General features: G+C 55.7%; 2 protein-coding genes across 2 annotated transcripts in view; one reads left to right on the top strand and one right to left on the bottom strand.

Moving 5' to 3' along the window:
- Positions 1-601: 601 nt before the first annotated feature.
- On the top strand, positions 602-8,518 carry KDM8 (lysine (K)-specific demethylase 8). Its single transcript, XM_015406351.1, has 7 exons — positions 602-1,581; positions 1,856-2,028; positions 5,057-5,189; positions 5,447-5,488; positions 6,905-7,054; positions 7,503-7,595; positions 7,922-8,518. Exons 1-7 carry the CDS (start codon positions 883-885, stop codon positions 8,084-8,086), a joined length of 1,455 nt encoding a protein of 484 aa, XP_015261837.1. The 5' UTR covers positions 602-882; the 3' UTR covers positions 8,087-8,518.
- NSMCE1 (NSE1 homolog, SMC5-SMC6 complex component) overlaps positions 8,513-18,095 on the bottom strand; it is a 9,877-nt gene continuing 294 nt past the window's right edge. Inside the window, exons 2-7 of the mRNA XM_015406352.1 lie at positions 11,425-11,546; positions 11,071-11,148; positions 9,982-10,128; positions 9,615-9,731; positions 9,177-9,297; positions 8,513-8,832 (exon numbers count right to left, since the gene is read on the bottom strand). Of these exons, the coding sequence (XP_015261838.1) occupies positions 8,732-8,832; positions 9,177-9,297; positions 9,615-9,731; positions 9,982-10,128; positions 11,071-11,148; positions 11,425-11,546 (686 nt within the window). The 3' untranslated portion in view covers positions 8,513-8,731. The remainder of the gene's footprint in view (positions 8,833-9,176; positions 9,298-9,614; positions 9,732-9,981; positions 10,129-11,070; positions 11,149-11,424; positions 11,547-18,095) is intronic.

Raw genomic sequence — 18,095 nt, 5'->3', positions numbered from 1 at the left:
CTGAGGTCCCTCCCCTCCCCAAACCCCGCCCTCCTCTGCCTCCACCCCCACCCACCCCAAAATCTCCAGGAATCTCCCCACCTGGAGCTGGCAAGCGAAAGGGAGAAGAGGAGCCAGTCTGGGGTGGTGGTGGAGGGCAGGAGGACTCTCATCCGGGAGAAACCGGGTTTGATTCCCCCACTTGCAGCTGCCAGTGTGACCTTGGGCCAGTCACAAGTTCTCTTGGAGCTGTTCTCTCAGGGGCAGTCCTCAGGAGAGCTCTCTCAGCCCCCACCTGCCTCACAGGGGGTGTCTGTTGTGGGGAGGGGGAAGGAAGAGGAGATTTGTAAGCTGCTCTGAGACTCCCTTGGGTAGTGAAGAGCAGTATAAATCCAATCTCCTCCTCTTCCTCTTCTTCGCCGACTGAGGGCTTCACACTAATCTGGCTTGAGATGCTTCCCCCTCCACCCCCACCCCCGACTCTTTAAGCGGTGAGAACCCCTCACCTAACGGGGGGGGGGGGGGGTCCCTGACCCTCCAGCCCCAAAAGGGAACACTTGCATCCCTTTCTTATTTTTTAAAAGAAAAGGGCTCCAGGGAGGCCACACCCTCTCAAAAGGGGACGCCCCGTCACGCAGGGCTCCCGTGCTGGGGGGAATTGGGGGAGGGACCCCCGCCCCACATTGCGGCTGCACAGGGAACCTCCACACGCAGATGCAGTCTACCTCTGAAGGCAGCAGCAGCAGCTGAGATCAGGCAGGAAAGATCCAGACTTGGGGAAAGGGGGACTCTTAGGCCTGATTTAGTTGCAGGTTATTGGGGGTGGGAGACAGAGGCCCACCGTCCTGCCCCTCCTCCTCCTTTCGTGCCTATTCCCCCCCTGCAGCCTGGGAGGACTCAGAGATGGCACAGCCGCCCTGCCCCCTGAGCTTCTGGCCCATTGCTTGGTGGGCTTCACAGGGGAACACGGGGTCCTGCTTCTGTCCCTCCCTTACAGCGGGAGGATTTGTCGTGGGGACACCCCGGAAGCGCCGCCAGATGGAGGGGAGCGAGGAGTCGAGGAGCCCCACCCAAGACAGCGGGGAGCGGTCGTCTGCCCCTCCGGGCCCAGCCCCACCTGCCGGCACCTTGTGGGCTGACCTCCAGGCGCTGCTTCCCAGCACCAAGGAGGGCTTGCAGCTGGACTTTGGCGAGGCCGTGGAGAGCAGCGTCCTCTACCTGCTCCAGCAGGTGGCAGATCTGCTCTACGGTCTGGGCAACGGCCTCGCCTCCGACCCTGGCGGCGGCGGCAGCAGCAGCACCTGCCTGTGCCTGAGCGAGGTGATCCTGGACTACTCTTGGGAAAAGCTGAACATCGGGACATGGAGGGACGTGGACAAGGAGTGGCGCCGTGTCTACGCTTACGGCTGCCTCTTCAAAGCGCTCTGCTTGTGCCATGCCGGAGGAGCCGTGCCTGAGGCCGTGCGCACCTGCGACCTGGGGCTGCTGATGGGGGCCTCCATCTTGGACAACGTCTTGGCCAGAATGATCAACATCCTTCAGCGGCACCTGCCACACCCCAAAAGACTGGCGGGCGGAGATGCGAAGGAACCCCTTCAAAAGGTATTGGGTGTCCTTGAATTGCAGGCCGCTAAACGGCAGCCTAGGCTGCTTTTTGTTCATCTGGAAACGGATCCGACCCCTGGGTTCCGGGCAAGCTACCATTAAGGTGGACGGAAATCCCATAAAATAGGGCCTTTCACCATTCACCGCACATGTTTATGGTGCCCACTGCTCCACTGTCTTGACCTTTTGAGAGCCGCATGCCACGAGAAACGGTCTGCACGGTAAGGAAGGTTTGAGCTGGCAGTGCTGAGAATGCCTCCTCTCCTTGCAGAGAATCCGCCTGGGCCCCAAGTACCCAGAGGTCCCTGCTGTAGAAGCAGAAGAGAGGATTTTGCGGCTTTGCTGCCCGTCGCTGGAGCATTTCCGAGATAACTTCCTGCTCCCTCAAAAGCCTGTGATCTTGGAAGGGATTGTTGACCACTGGCCCTGCATGAAGAAGTGGAGGTAAGGGGAAATACCCCCTCCCCCCGTGTTTCTGTCGCTGGTCGTCCCCCCCCCCCCCACTCCCAGGAGCAGCTCTGCAGTAGCTGCTTCCTCAGCCTCTGAGCTGGGGGGGCTGCCAAAGCTGCCCTCTGCTAGGATTTCTCGCGCGTGATGCTCCCTTCTCGTAGAAGTGGAAACTTAGTTTGGCTGTCCAGCCGGTCCTGACAGAACAGCCCTGCTGGGTGGGGGCTCGCACTCAACACATCTTAGTCCCGCTCACCGCAAGCGCTGCATTAAAACATCTCTGGGGTGACTCCGACCGTGCAGGAAGGCTGCAGGACCCTGAGGGGTGTGTCACCACATCTGGTCTGTGCCTGTGCCCCTGGAAGGCATCACTGTGTTTCTGAAGCACAGAATGGTTCCGTGCCCACCCTTGCCAGGCGGTACAGTACATGCTAGAGGGCAAGAACATTTCCCCAGCAGTTAAGGCATTGAAGGCTGCTTGTCAGGCAAGGTAGACTGGTGACCCAACCAGCCACACGGGCTTTCCAGAAAACTTGGAACTGGAAAACATTTTTTCGCCCTCGATCACAGCTTTTTTGAAATTGATAAACATATACACGCTTAGCACAGAAGTGATAACAACAATCGGTTATAAATAATTGTAACAGCAATATATCCCAAAAAATAAACTACTTTGAGGGAGGGAGGATGCAACATGTATATATTTAGAACAAAGGTCAATCAAACTAATACAAAACATTAATAGTTTCAAGAATAGGTTCAAATTCCTTTTGAGAAGCAAAGTACTCAAGAACTGGAAACCAAATTTTAACAAAGTTTGAGGCATAGGGGTCAGATTCACCTGGTAACATGGAGTCTGCTAATTTGTCCATTATACAAAGTTCCTGAACTTTCAAAACCAATCGGATATGGTAGGTTTTTTGTCATCTTTCCAAAACCTAGCAATGACTGTGCGAGCTGCTGCACAAAGTATTTCTATTAGACCAGAATTAGGCATATTACCTTCGGTAGTAGGCCAATAGTTTAATACTAAAGATTCCATTTCAAACGGGACCTCAAATTTAGTTATAGCATAAATTTATTTTACAACTGATTTCCAAAAATTTCTTGTAATTGTACAGTCCCACCAGCAATGTCTGTAGGAGCCCAGTTCTTGACAGCCTCTCCGGCAATTTGGTGAGGTGTCTTTTTGGATGTGGCTCAGTTTTTTTGGGGTTAAATACCATCTAGTAATCACTTTAAAGAATTGACTGCGAATAAATATACTTTTTGCCCGAAAGATAGAGGTCCATTTTCCCCCCATTGATCTAAAGAAAGTGGTTGAGAGCAGTCTTTATTCCAACAAGTGGTATAGGACGGTAAGGAGCCATCAGCCATCGATAGTAGCATTCCAGTGCAAAGTGAGCAACGTCTGATTTAGCTGGTTGGACTTCTGTTTAGAAAATCAAACTTATTTAAAAGTAATCTCACATCAGCTTTGTGTGTGCTGTCTAAATATCTCCAGAAGCCAAAAGCGGTTCAACTGCGACATTCTTGTTTTTTTGGTCGACAACGCTCGATAAGCACAGACTTAACGTGCTTTATAAGGCATGCTCCGTTTGTGGACGCTTCCTCAGGGAGAGTCACCAGAGAAAACTCCCCTACTGCGGCTCTCCTACTGGGCAGGTTCTGCATCCGTTTATTATGCTAACTCGATTTTACGAAGCTCTGCGTTTCTAGGCATAGGAATCTTCCAGCAGAAAAATCTTCCAGGACAGAGAATTTTCTGCCGGAAAGAACTGGGTTCAGTTTGGCCCCTTTTGTCAGTTCACCAGACTCACTGGGCCCAAGAGGTCATGGTTGACTCTGAGACCTGAGCTGCTGACGGGAGGGGGGGGCACTAGAGCACTAGGAGAATCAGCCCAAAGGGCCAGGGAATCCCACATCCTGTTCCCCACAGAAGCCCACCAGGCACCCCTCCTCGAACATCCGTGGGCAGGGGGGGCGTGAAGGCTCTCGTTTGCCAGGGATGTCGCTGGACACTGCCTCTGCACATGGAAGTTCCACTGAGCCCCCGTGGCTCGTAGCTGTCAGTAGACTTGCTTAATTGGCAGGCTTTAACTGGATTTTATTGGAATTACAGTTTTATTATTGTTATTTTATTGTTGTTAGTCGCCCTGAGCCCCATTCTAGGGGAGAGGCAGGATAGAAAGTCTAAATAAGTAATTGTCCTCCACACGAGCGAGAGCCTGGGGGGCACCTCGGGGGATAATGTCAGACTAGGCCAGGTGCGTCAAACTCATTCGTTATACGTGGGCCGGACCTGACATGAATGAGACCTTGTTGGGCCGGGCCGGGTGTGTCATAAAATGTAATGCCAGGTAGCAAACATATAAACTTTATAAAGGACACAAACACAAAGATGGCTTTTAAAAAATTAAAATAAAAGCATGCTTGAAACATCAGCACTCTTGCAACGTTTTGCTTATTTAACAGTGTCTGATCACTGACACCCCTTGCTCTGAATTATTGCATCAGAATGTCTGTGCTGTTGCAATCTCGAGTCTGCTGTTCAAGTGTGTATCTGTAAGCTGCAAACCTCCTTTTGATTTATTGACATTCACCACAGAAATCTCACGCTCAGAGTTCTGAGTCTGGGACCCAGGTTAAAACACGAAATGGCTGAGTGATTAAGAGAGTCTGGCGAAGCAAGCTAGGATGCAGCAGCAGCAGCAGAACTGGGAGCAGGAGACGGCCAGTTCCACTGTGGGCCTGATGGAAGCCCTCCGGGGGCCTTATCCGCCCCCCCCCCCCGGGCCGCATGTTTGACACCCCTGGGCTAGCCCAAACCCTGCAGGGTATTTGCCAGCTTACAGGAACACAGCAGTGGCCCCTGACAGAGCAGCCTCTTCCTCTTGAGAGGGGAGTAAAGATGGGTGGTGGTTGGGGTGGGGTGGGGATATCTTCCGTGGGCTCTGTGGACCAGGGGCCCTTTGGGACGCGGCCCCAGAGCGGAGGGGGTGAGCCCTTTTGCCTTTCGCCGCAGCGTGGACTACATCCGCCAGGTGGCCGGCAGCCGCACCGTCCCCGTGGAAGTGGGCTCCCGCTACACGGACGAGGAGTGGTCCCAGGCGCTCATGTCTGTCGATGACTTCATCAGCCGGTACATCGAGACTGAGGTCGGAGCCTCTCGGGAGGGGCCAGCGGAGAAAGCGGCCTAGCTGGGGAGGGCCGGAGGACCCTGCTCAGGGGGTGCCCAAAAACACTCGAGCCCTGCAGAGCGGGACGGGCACCACTGGGTGCGCGGGGGGGGGAGCCCCATGCGAGTCACTGCCTGCTGCCCGCCGTGTTCTTGGCTGCGGCTCTGCTGCTGCTGCTCTCTTAGATGCGAAGACGCTCCTGATCCCTTCCTCCTCTTCCTTCTCTCTGCCTCCAGAACCACACCGGCTACCTTGCCCAGCACCAGCTCTTTGACCAGGTAACGGAGGAGAATAGGGCACTTGGGAGGGAGCAAAAGGGACACGCATGCCCACGAGTGAAGCTGCCTCCCATGGAACCTGGCCCCTCGACGTCGGGCGGGCAGGCGGCAGCTCTGCCAGGGCCCCGGGCAGAGGCCCTTCCCGCCGCCTGCTCCTCGTCGCTGGAGAATCGATGCTGCCAAGGAGTGAACCCAGGGGGCCTCCCCAAGCCTGGCAAGCCGAGGCTCTTCCACGGAGCCCCACGGCCCCTCCGTCAAGTACAGCCCCGCCCCACGCCTGTGTCAGGGTGGGTCGCGGCCCAAACCCTTCCTCTGACACATTTCCAGCGAACCCGAGTGTTGCAGCGCTTCTTGCTGCCAAACATCCTGTGGTGAGCCAGAGGATGCTGGAGCAAGACCACAAAGGGGGGGGGGCACAGTCTGGGTGGGGCAGTGGAGGAGGAAGCACCCCCCCCCGAAAGTCCTTGGGGTTGGTGTCTGGCCTCCCCAAGTGGGGTGGGGCTCAAGTGGCCTGTGCTGCTGGACGGTCTCTCTCCCTCTCCCCCTCTCCACATGCGTGCAAAAGCAACTCTTCACAGGGTAGGAAGGGGCCACCCAGGAGCCATCTAGTCCCACCCCCTGCTCACTGCAGGATCATCCTAGAGCACCCCTGACACAAGGGTCTGTCCAGCCTCTGAACAGAAGAGGAGCCAAAGCTGGGTCAGGCCAGTGGCCCCTCCCGTCCAACACTCTGTGTGTCACACAGTGGCCAGAAATACCCGGTGCCCTCAGGAGGCCCAGCAGTGGGGCCAGAGGACACTAGAAGCCCTCCCACTGTTGCCCCCCCCCAAAGCACCAAGAACCCAGAGCATCCCTTGCCCCAGACCGAGAGTTCCCATCTGTACCCTGTGGCTAAGAGCCACTGATGGACCTCTGCTCCGTATGTTTATCCAGTCCCCTCTTGAAGCCGTCTCTGCTTGTAGCCATAATCTGCTTGAAGACTGCCAGGGAGGGGGAGCTTGCCACCTCCTAGGCAGCTGATTCCACCTTACTACTCTTACTGCAAAAACATTTCCCCTAATATCCAGCCGGTACCTTTCTGCCTGTGAGTTAAACCCATCCTTGTGAGTCCACTGATCCTCTGCTGCCTGCTCTCCTCGAAGTGACGGGGAGGCCTGGTGTGTGATGATGTCCACCCCGGGAGGGAGGGAGGGACATTCCCCCTGTGCAAGGAGGGGTCCGCAGCGGGATGGGATGTGCTTCCCCCCTTGAGTGAGACCACCGGGAAGTCTGCCCCTTCGCCACAGGGGCCAAAGACAGTCTCCTCCATGTTACGAGCTGGGGTGCCCTGCGCGCGTGCTCCTCCGTCCCTGAGACGAAGAGAAGGGTGGCCTCTGGGTGTGACTCTCTCTCCCCCCCCCTCCTGCTCCCTGCCAGATCCCAGAGCTGAAGCGGGACATCGGCGTCCCCGACTACTGCTGCCTGGGCCAAGGCGAGGAAGAGGACATCACCGTCAACGCCTGGTTTGGGCCCGCAGGGACCGTGTCGCCCCTCCACCAGGACCCGCAGCAGAACTTCTTGGTCCAGGTCTGGCCCTCTCTGTGCCTTTTCACGAGGCGGCCGCGAAAGCAGTGGGCGCCTGCGGTGGGTGGGTGTCCAGAGGGCAGCCGGAGCCGACCGGGCAGAGGCTCCTCATCACGGAGTGTGTGTGTGGGGGGCTCCGCCTCCCCCAGTGGCCCCATGACAAGCCGGAGAGCACCCCTCCCCACTTCGGTGCACTAGTCACACAAGACCATTCCCTCCCTGTCCTCGCGTTGGGTAGCAATGGGGGCACGGGGTGAAACGGCACAGAGCGGCCTCTCTCCTTGCAATGCGGCTGGAAGCTCAGCGTGCACACACACACACACACGGTCCCTTTCTGCTCTGCAAATCAGCAGAGTGCCGAGTGTGTCCGCTCAAGACAGGGAGGCGGCCCAGGAGCCAGAATCCAGCCGCTGTATCTTGGCTGAGCTGTTCCCCTCTTTCCCACCGGCAGGTCATGGGGCGGAAGTACCTGCGCCTCTATTCCCCCGCCCAGTCAGAGAACCTGTACCCCCACGAGGGCCACCTGCTCCACAACACGAGCCAGGTGAGTGACACCTCCCCCCCCACACACACACACAGAAGACGCTGCGGCCACGCGGTTCTCCCACGGCGGGCGTGACGCAAAGGACTCCTCCTCTGCAAGGCTCCCTCTAAGCTGTGGTGGAGTCTGGTGAGCAAAAGCCCTACTTCGTGAGCTTACTGGCATTAAGGTTGTGAGCGAGTGATTTGGCTACTGCATAGATCAGTTTGCTCTGGAGCCCCATCCTTCTTGAGCTGAGACAAGAACGTGTGAACCGGAAGCTAAAAAACGGTGAGCTGGCTCACACTCACTCAGCTTACAGGGACACACTGCTCCTCTGTCCTGTCCAGGTGGAGGTGGAAGATCCCGACTTGGTGAAGTTCCCCCAGTTTGAGAGGGCCGCGTTTCAGGCCTGCATCCTGGAGCCAGGCCAGGTGCTCTTCATCCCTGTCAAGTACTGGCACTACGTGCGGGCCCTGGACACCAGCTTCTCCGTCAGCTTCTGGTGGTCCTAGCCCCGGACGGCTGGGAGAGCGGGACGCGGCTGCCTGCCTGCCTGCCTGCCTGCCTGAACGGCTCCTCCTCCTCCTCCCCCCAAGGGAGGGAGGGACTCTACTACAGGCCGGGGCCAGAGAGTCTTCCGGAACAGAGAGCCAGAGCGAGAAGCAGCACGAGAGGGGAGTTTGGCTCGGAAACGCTTCTGTGTCGAGGTTCACAGCTCTGGCGCCGGATGCCACCGACGAGCGTTTCCAGACCCCCGTCCCTTTCATGAAGGAAAGGGGCACTCTGTGAAGCAGGGCCGTGGGGGGGGGGGAGGCGTGGCTGTCCGGTCTGCCCAGGAGGGCCTCTTCCTTCCCTGCACTGCTGCATCTCTCAAAGGCGGCTGTTCCCCCACCTGGGGCACGCGTCAGAGTTTCCCTCGGCAAGCCCTGAGCGGGGGGGGGGGGGGGGGCGCTCAGCTTGTGACCCGGAGCCCCTCCGACGGGCATCAGTGAAGGGACAAAACAATCCTTGAGGAAAAGACAGCGAGACATTTAATTCCAGAAACGCCGCCGATTCCAGCAGCCCAGTGTGTGTGTGTGTGGGGGGGGGGCATTGAGGCCGCTCTTTCCTGCGCTGTGACGGCTGGGAGGACCCGTCCGCCTTGCCCAGCAGCATCTCTACCGCCGCCGCCGGGGTCCCACGGAGGAGGAGGAGGAGGAGGCCCTTCTGCCCTCCCTCAGGGTGCTGGAGGACGACGGAGCAGGCGGCTGGCTCACGGCTGTGCCAGGAAGAGAAGAGAAGAGAAGGCTGGTGATGGAACGGCGGGAAAGAGCCCCTCCCTCTGTCCACCCCGCAGCCACACAAGGCAGGGCGCCTCGGCAAGGACTGCGTGGAAGCCCCGCGGGGGCTGGCTCATGGCGTCTGCGTGAGGCCCTGCTCGTCCCGGAAAATGCTCCCCCGGGCGGCCCACAGGGCTTCCTTCCCTCGCTTGCCCTCTCTTTCAGACACTGCCCTATTGAATAAAAGCCATTTCCTTTTCGGATCTCCCTGTGCCCTGGTTCCCTGTGCGATGAGGAGAAGCCCCTTCCTCCCCCCATGGGCGGTTTGGGAGAGGGGCTGTACCTGAGGTCCCGGGAGGCCAGAACTGTTTGCAGCGCGGGCACCGAGGCTCTGCCTTCCCTCGGAAGTACCTGGCTAGGCACGGGGCGTGCATGGCGATCCCACAGTCTGCACAGACCTGGCTCTGGGAGAGGGGGAGAGAGAGGGCGGTCCCGGTCAGTGGGGGGGGGGGGGGGCTCCGTCCGGAAGCCCTGGGGGAGTGGCCCCGGTGGGGGTTTCCTTCCGCCTTCAGCACAGGTGGGCTGACCTGGGGTGGGAGTCCAGGTGGAACAGCAGGGACTGGTCTAGGCAGGGAGGCCGAGGAGCAGGCAGGGACCTCTGGCACTCCCCGTTTCCCTTCTGAACAGCTCCCTCCGGGCCCACCAGCGGCTTGGAAACAGGCGGCCGCGGCCCCCCCCCCCCCCGCGAGAGCAGCAGCAGCGGGACTGCCGCCCGGCTTACCTGAACAACCAGGGCGTGGCAGATGTGGCACTTGCGGGCCGTGTCCGGGTAGTGGCTGAGGATGTACTGCTCCAGTTCCAGGATGCAGCGGGGGTGCAGCGTGAACTCGCCCTCTTTCTGAAGGGGGGAGGGGGAAAGCAGGCGCTGCTGTGAACGTGGGCCTCCCTCCCCCCCAGCCCCATCACTCTCCTGCTGCTGCTGCACAGATGGGCAGTCGTTTGGGTCAGCGCCAGCCACAACACATGACCGACACAGGTCCAGCTGGGCCACGCCTGCTCTGCTGCTCCGGGGGGGGGGGGAGGGCCCCATCTGCCAAGGCAGCCAGGCGGGGGGGGGGGACACAACACACACACACAAGAGCCGCTACCTCGGACAGCCACTTGTCCTCGACCAAGCGCTGCAGCACCTGCTCCGCTTCCCTCTTCTTCATCTTTTTGGGCTTCAGCTGGTCGGCCAAGTTCAAGATCTCCGTGGAAGACGCAAAACCATTTTCGGACAGGACGATCAGGTCCATCTGCGGCAGGAGACAGAACCAGGCGCCCCCGGGAATCCCGTCTGGGCTCACGTCCTACAGTCTGCAGGGCCTCCAAACGGCTCTGCTAACAAACACCCTCTCTTCTCCCCAATTTCACAGATGCGTCAAATGGAGGCAAAGTCCAGGCAGTGAGGGCCCCCCCCCCCTTCCAGGCCCCGCACGGAGTCTCCAGCAATGCTGGGGCGGGCCGGGGGTGGGGGTGGGCTGAGACTGCCTGCCCACTCTCACTCAGGCAGTGTTTTCCACACCCCCAACTATACATCACAGCAAATCCCCCCCCAAATACATGTCAAGTTATGCTCTGGCCCCATACCTCTGGGTCCAAAGGGGACAGCCCCATGCCCTTTCCGCTCTTATTTGTTTGTTTGTTTGCATTTATATCCCGCCCATCCTGCGAGCGGGCAGGTAACATCGTTAAAATAAATACAATCTCAGTTTAAAACATTAAAACAGTTTCTGTCAGAGCTCTCTCAGCCCCACCTACCTCACAGGGTGTCTGTTGTGGGGAGGGGAAGGGAGAGGAGTTTGTCAGCCGCTCTGAGACACCTTTGGGTAGTGAAGGGCCATGGAGTATAAATCCAATCTCTTCTTCTAGGTGGGGCTGAGAGAGCTCTGGACAGAAACTGCTCTTTTTCAAGGACAGCTCTTATCAGAACTACGGCTTGCCCAAGGTCACCCAGCCAGGTGCAAGTGGAGGAAGAGTGAGGAATCAAACCCGGTTCTCCCAGATTAGAGTCCGTGCACTTAACCACTGCACCAAACTGGCTCTCCTGCACCCCTCATTTCCCCACCACTCAGGTGCTGCTGGGAAGCAAGGCTGCCAGGTGAGCATTCGAAACTGGCCGTTCATACTCCGGAGGGAGGCCTGTGACACGCACACCCCACACAGCTCTGAGCGCCGGCCTTCAAACACCCACTTACCGTTTTCTTGAACAGCTCTAGCTCCGTTTCGGAGTAGTCACTTGCCATTCGGGTGACTTCCGATTCCGCCAGATTTACCTGCACAAAAACAGAACAGTGCTGACAGTGAAGTCGCCACAGGTCTGTCCCAGCCCAAAATGGGCTGCCTCCCTGTCCCCCCCCCCAGTGGGACGCTTCCTCGAGGGACGTTTTGCACCAAGCCTCCTCCGGCTGCCCCTGCCGGGTTCTCTCCTTGCCCCCCACCCCCCGGCTGCTTCTGACTGGCCTGGGCCTCCAGCAAGAGAGCCTCCTGCACCTCCGGAGTAATGGGGGGGGGGGCAGACCCAGGCGATGGCGGGGCAGCCCCCGTCTTACCAAGGCGTAGCACGTCCTGCCGGTCTCCTCCGCCATGCCTCTCCGGATCTCCAGGAAGAGGGGCTGCAGCTGAAGGTTGGCCACGCTGATGAAGTCGTCCAGTTTGTCAGCAGCATAGTGGACTGGGGGGTCGGGGGGAGAGAAGACACAGGCCTGGTCACGCAACTCGCTGCCTGAGACGGCCAGCCCTGGAGCCCGCTTACGGGGCACTGCCCGCCAGGCCTCCGAGAGGAGCGGGCATGGTGCCAGGCACTGCCCATCACAACTGGCCCAAAGATCCCCTTGGGGTGAAGGGCCGCTCGTTGGAAATCATAAGAAAATAAGAACATAAGAGATGCCAATGTTGGATCAGGCCAAAGGCCCATCCAGTCCAACACTCTGTATCCCACAGTGGCCAGAAATACCAGTGCATCAGGAGGTCCAGCAGTGGGGGCCAGGACACTAGAGGCCCTCCCACTGTTGCCCCCCCCCCAAGCACCAAGATGACAGAGCATCACTTGCCCCAGAGTCCCTATCTATACCTTGTGGCTAATAGCCACTGATGGACCTCTGCTCCATATGCTTATCTAATTCCCTTTTGAAGCCGTCCATGCTTGTAGCACCCACCACTTCCTGTGGCAGTGAATTCCATGTGTTAATCACTCTTTGGGTGAAGAAGTACTTCCTTTTATCCGTTCTAACCCGACCGCTCAGCAATTTCATGGAGTGCCCACGGGTTCTTGTATTGTGAGAAAGGGAGAAAAGTACCTCTTTCTCTACCTGCTCTTTCCCATGCATAATCTTATAAACCTCAATCATGTCACCCCTCAGTCGTCGTTTCTCCAAGCTAAAGAGCCCTAAGCGCCTTAACCTTTCCTCATAGGGAAAGTGTTCCAACCCTTTTATCAATCGAGTTGCCCTTTTCTGAACTTTTTCCAAAGCTATAATATCCTTTTTAAGGTGTGGTGACCAGAATTGCACACAGTATTCCAAATGAGGTCGCACCATTGATTTATATAGGGGCATTATGATATTGGCTGATCTGTTTTCAATACCCTTCCTAATAATCCCCAGCATAGCATTGGCCTTCTTTATTGCAGTCACACACTGTCTCGACATTTTCAGTGAGTTATCTACTACAACTCCAAGATCTCTCTCTTGATCAGTCTCTGCCAGTTCAGACCCCATCAACGTGTATTTATATTTAGGATTTTTGGCTCCAATGTGCATCACCTTGCACTTGGCCACATTGAACCCCATTTGCCATGTTGACGCCCACTCGCCCATCTTTGACAGATCCCTTTGGAGTGCCTCACAATCCTCACTGGTTTTCATCACCCTGAACAACTTTGTATCATCCGCAAATTTAGCCACTTCACTGCTTACTCCCAACTCCAAATCATTAATGAACAAGTTAAAAAGCAGTGGACCAAGTACTGATCCCTGCGGTACCCCACTGCTTACCCCCCTCCACTGAGAGAACTGCCCATTTATACTCACTCTCTGTTTTCTATTAATTAGCCAGTTTTTGATCCATAAAAGGACTTGTCCTTTTATCCCATGATTTTTGAGCTTACTTAGGAGCCTTTGATGAGGAACTTTATCAAAAGCTTCCTGGAAGTCAAGGTAAACAATATCTATTGGATCCCCCTTGTCCACATGTTTGTTCACCCCCTCAAAGAACACTAACAGGTTAGTGAGACAAGATCTTCCCTTACAGAACCCGTGCTGAGTCTTCCTCAATAGGTTTTGTTCATCTATGTGTCTACTAATTCTTTCCTTAATAATGGTTTCCACCAATTTACCTGGTATCGACGTCAGATTGACTGGACTGTAATTTCCCGGATCTCCTCGGAACCCTTTTTAAAGATGGGAGTGACATTAGCTACCTTCCAGTCCTCAGGAATGGAGGCAGATTTTAAGGAAAGATTACATATTTTTGTCAGGGGATCCACAAGTTCACATTTGAGTTCTTTCAGAACTCTCGGATGTATGCCATCTGGGCCTGGTGATTTATCACTTTTTGAGTTGTCTATCAGTTTTAGGACCTCCTCCTGCTTGTTTATCCAAAAGGGACGGGGTTTTCCAGGAAGGAGAACCACCCTGCCAGGCCCTCCACCCTCCACTAGGCATGGCTGCATATTGCCTGCCCCTCCCTCCTGCCGGGGCGCCTGAGGCAGCTGTGTGCTGCCAGGGTTCCCACCTCATGTCTTTCTTTTATGCCACCCATTTTCTGTTGGCACCAAGCTAACGTTAGGAACCATGTGCTTTGACAAAAAAATCAGCATGAGGCACCAGAAGCGGGCACAACCGTGAAGACTCCCGGGGGCTCAACTGGCAGGCGGGAGATTTTATCAGGGTGTTGTTGAGACAAGATTGCAGGGTTGTGAAATCCGGGCCGATTCCTGATCTCTTGACTCACGGCTTGAGCAACCGGAAGCACCCGCGGAGGGCGTTGCGGGACGTGTCTTGGAGGGTCTCCATCCCGCGGATCCCCAGCCGGGTCTTCATTCTCTGCTGCTGCTGCCCTCCAGATCAGGCGAGCCCGGTGCCTTCTCCCCCACCCAGCTGCTCCCCAGCCCCACCCTACGCCTCTTGCGCAAGCGAGCACGGAGACCTCAGGCGCCTCCTCCTCCGACCTGCCAGGGCTTGCCTGGGCCCCCGCCCGCCAGCACCGCCTGACAAGAGCCGCCTGGCAGAGGGTTCCGGGGCAGGTTGGGCGTGCCCCCTGGCCGGCATTCCATTGCCTCGATCAGCACCTCCTCTGGATCCTCACCTGCCCCCCACGCCCTGAGACTGGCTAGGTGGGCCCTACTAGGGCACTGGTGACTCTCTCCTCTTTTGCGGAGGCAGCTTCGGCAGGGCTGAGTTGGCGCTTGCGGGAGGAGGGGAAGTCGCGGGGCCAAGATCCCCTGCAAGCCAGAACCCTTGGAATTCCATGTGAGCCAGCTCACGGCTCTTTAGCCTCCCCCGGCTCACACGTTTTTGTCCTAGCTCAGGAAGGGATGGGGCTCCAGAGCAAACTAATCTACGCAGCAGCCAAACGGCTCATAGCTCACCACTTTAAGGCCAGCAGCTCACAAAGCAGAATTTTTGCTCACGAGACTCCACCGCTTGGAGGTAGCCTCGGTCACCACTGGGGTTTGCTGCCCTGATCCAGACCCCCCCCCCTGTGCCCCCGGGTACTGACAGGATCCTGGGAATCAACCCACCAATGCCGCTGGCACCCCCACGCCCCATGCTTTCCAGCACTGCCGCAGAAGAACACGCTTCAGGGAGGGCCCATCCAGATGCCCATTCCTGGGTCTCACCCATTCAGATATAAAGTGGGCAAGGGGTAGTGGTGGTGGTGGCAAAGTGTGCAACAGCCAGAAAAAAGGCAAACGCCATGAACATAAGAACATAAGAACATAAGAGACGCCAATGTTGGATCAGGCCAATGGCCCATCCAGTCCAACACTCTGTGTCACACAGTGGCCAGAAATACCAGTGCCATCAGGAGGTCCAGCAGTGGGGCCAGGACATTAGAAGCCATCCCACTGTTGACCCCCCCCCCAAGCACCAAGAAGACAGAGCATCACTTGCCCCAGAGCCCCTAGCTATACCTTGTGGCTAATAGCCACTGATGGACCTCTGCTCCATATGCTTATCTAATTCCCTTTTGAAGCCGTCCATGCTTGTAGCACCCACCACTTCCTGTGGCAGTGAATTCCATGTGTTAATCACTCTTTGGGTGAAGAAGTACTTCCTTTTATCCGTTCTAACCCGACCGCTCTGCAGTTTCATGGAGTGCCCACGAGTTCTTGTATTGTGAGAAAGGGAGAAAAGTACCTCTTTCTTTACCTGCTCTTTCCCATGCATAATCTTATAAACCTCGATCATGTCACCCCTCAGTCGTCTTTTCTCCAAGCTAAAGAGCCCTAAGCGCTTTAACCTTTCCTCATAGGGAAAGTGTTCCAACCCTTTTATCATTCGAGTTGCCCTTTTCTGCACTTTTTCCAAAGCTATAATATCCTTTTTAAGGTGTGGTGCCCAGAACTGCACACAGTATTCCAAATGAGGTCTCACCATTGATTTATATAGGGGCATTATTATATTGGCTGATCTGTTTTCAATACCCTTCCTAATAATCCCCAGCATAGCATTGGCCTTCTTTATTGCAGTCACACACTGTCTCGACATTTTCAGTGAGTTATCCACTACAACTCCAAGATCTCTCTCTTGCTCAGTCTCTGCCAGTTCAGACCCCATCAATGTGTATTTATATTTAGGATTTTTGGCTCCAATGTGCATCACCTTGCACTTGGCCACATTGAACCCCATTTGCCATGTTGACGCCCACTCGCCCATCCTTGACAGATCCCCTTGGAGTGCCTCACAATCCTCACTGGTTTTCACCACCCTGAACAACTTTGTATCATCCGCAAATTTAGCCACTTCACTGCTTACTCCCATCTCCAAATCATTAATGAACAAGTTAAAAAGCAGTGGACCAAGTACTGATCCCTGCGGTACCCCACTGCTTACCACCCTCCACTGAGAAAATTGCCCACCTACACTCACTCTCTGTTTTCTATGAACTAGCCAGTTTTTGATCCATAAAAGGACTTGTCCTTCTATCCCATGATTTTTGAGCTTACTTAGGAGCCTTTGATGAGGAACTTTATCAAAAGCTTTCTGGAAGTCAAGGTAAATAATATCTATTGGATCCCCCTTGTCCACATGTTTGTTCACCCCATGCTGGGGATTATGAGGAATGGAACTGAAAACAAATCAGCCAGGATCTTAGTGCCCTTGTATAAATCAATGGTGCGGCCTCATTTGGAGTACCGCCTACAGTCCTGGTCGCCGCACCTCAAAAAGGATATTCTGGCATTGGAAAAGGAGCAGAAAAGGGCAACTGGGGTGATGAAGGGGCTGGAACCCTTTCGCTGTTTAGGAAGGCTCCTACGGAGGCTCTTTAGCCTGGAGAAAGGGCAACGGAGGGGGCGACACAGCAGAGGCTTACAAAACTGTGCCTGGGATGGAGAAGGCAGGGAGAGAAGTCCTTTCCTCCCTTCGTCCCAATGCAAGAACTCCGTGGAGTTAACGAGCCGTAGTAAAACGGGGGAGGCGATTATGACCAGCTTCTCTTTGTCCCTTCTGGTTGCTGCTCTTGGTGCTGTACTAAAAGTATGCTTGTAACCTGCTGGGTGTTACAAGTTAAAACCCTTTCAGTATTAACTGGGTTAATGATGTTTGTTAAGTCGCATGTTTGTTTGTAACCAATCTCTTTTAGACAGTTAGAAAGCCCGGGAACTTCAGAGCTAGTTTGTTGTTCTGATTGGAGACCAAAGTGCCAAGTAGTAGCATGTTATGGCTTCTCTTCCCGTCTTGTGGTTCTTTGTTCTGAGCAAGAAGAAGAAGCCTCTCTTCTGCCATTTTCAGTCTAGCTGTCAGGATGTAGGCATATTCGCTCTTTGTTATTTTACATCCCGTGTACCTTTTCCCCATGCTAGGTTGTAGTAAACTTTTATTCTTTTAAACACACCATGGACTCTGCCTCTTTAATACTCTGCTGATTTACTTTAAAATTAAGAATACCCAACATAACCCTCCTTCTCTTTTTAATAAATATTTTGCTCACTGAAGCTGGGAGTGTTCTCTGGACCACAGAGTCCCGTCCCCCTCCAACCGCCTTAGACCACCTTAGACTGTAAGAGGGGAGTCCCAGGAAGGGGGGGAGGGGGAGGCAAGCAGTCAAGGCACCTGTTGCCAAGCCTCCAGGGGCCCCCCCAAAGGAGGAATTTGGTCCCTGTGGTACCCAGGCGCTGGGGAGCAGGAGACCAGAGTCAGGCAGGGCCTCCGTGGGGAGAAGGGGTGTCAGGAGGAGCCTGTCCCTTCCCACAGGAAGACCCCAAAAGGACAGTGGTGGCAGCGGTACCCTAGTGGGAAGAAGTGGAATTGGAACTGCACCCTCCAGGAATTGGTGCAAGCCGAGGCGGGGGCTGGCAGGACAGGGCCTGTGAGTCAGAGCAGGTCTGTTCTGCGGTGGCTCAAGTGGTTAAGACGCTGAACTGCAGACCGGAAGGTGGGCAGTTCAGCAGTTCGAGACCTGAGTGTGCCGCATGACAGAGTGAGCTCCCGTCTCTGGTCCCAGCTCCTGCCAACCTAGCAGTTCAAAAGCAAGAAACTGCAAGTAGATAAAGAGGTACCACTTCAGTGGGAAGGTAAACAGCATTCCGTGCGCCTTGGTGTTTAGTCATGCCGGCCACATGACCCCGGAGACGTCTTCAGACAACGCTGGCTCTTCGGCTGAGAAGCGGAGATGAGTACCGCATCCCTAGAGTCGGATTCGACTGGCTTTCGGGCAAGGGAAACCTTTACCTTTACTAGTAAAACAGGTAAAAGGAAATACTTCTTCAACCCAAAGAATCATTAACGTGTGGAATTCACTGCCGCAGGAAATGGTGGTGGCTACAAGCATAGCCAGTTTCAAGAGGGGCTGGAGAAACAGATGAAGCAGAGGTCCACCCATGGTTCTTAGCCCCAAGGTACTATGGATGGAAGACTCTGTCTGGGGCAGTGATGCTCTGGTATCCTTGGTGCTTGGGGGGGGGGGCCTGGGTCTTGGGTGAACCGTGGCACCGTGTGCACAGTCATGGCAGGTGCCTTTTAAGCTCCTTGTTGTACCTGCAGTCAAGGGGAGCGTG

The sequence above is a fragment of the Gekko japonicus genome, unplaced genomic scaffold, assembly GCF_001447785.1.
Source record: "Gekko japonicus isolate JY-2015 unplaced genomic scaffold, Gekko_japonicus_V1.1 scaffold2243, whole genome shotgun sequence".
NCBI lineage: Eukaryota > Metazoa > Chordata > Lepidosauria > Squamata > Gekkonidae > Gekko > Gekko japonicus.
This window is presented reverse-complemented; position numbering and strand designations above follow the sequence as displayed.

Bases quoted from the DNA above. Each gene is read 5' to 3' on its own strand.
- KDM8 (XM_015406351.1), top strand. From the start codon at position 883: ATGGCACAGCCGCCCTGCCCCCTGAGCTTCTGGCCCATTGCTTGGTGG. The intron at 1,582-1,855 runs GTATTGGGTGTC...CTCTCCTTGCAG, and splicing joins CGAAGGAACCCCTTCAAAAG to AGAATCCGCCTGGGCCCCAA. The intron at 7,055-7,502 runs GTCTGGCCCTCT...TCCCACCGGCAG, and splicing joins AGCAGAACTTCTTGGTCCAG to GTCATGGGGCGGAAGTACCT.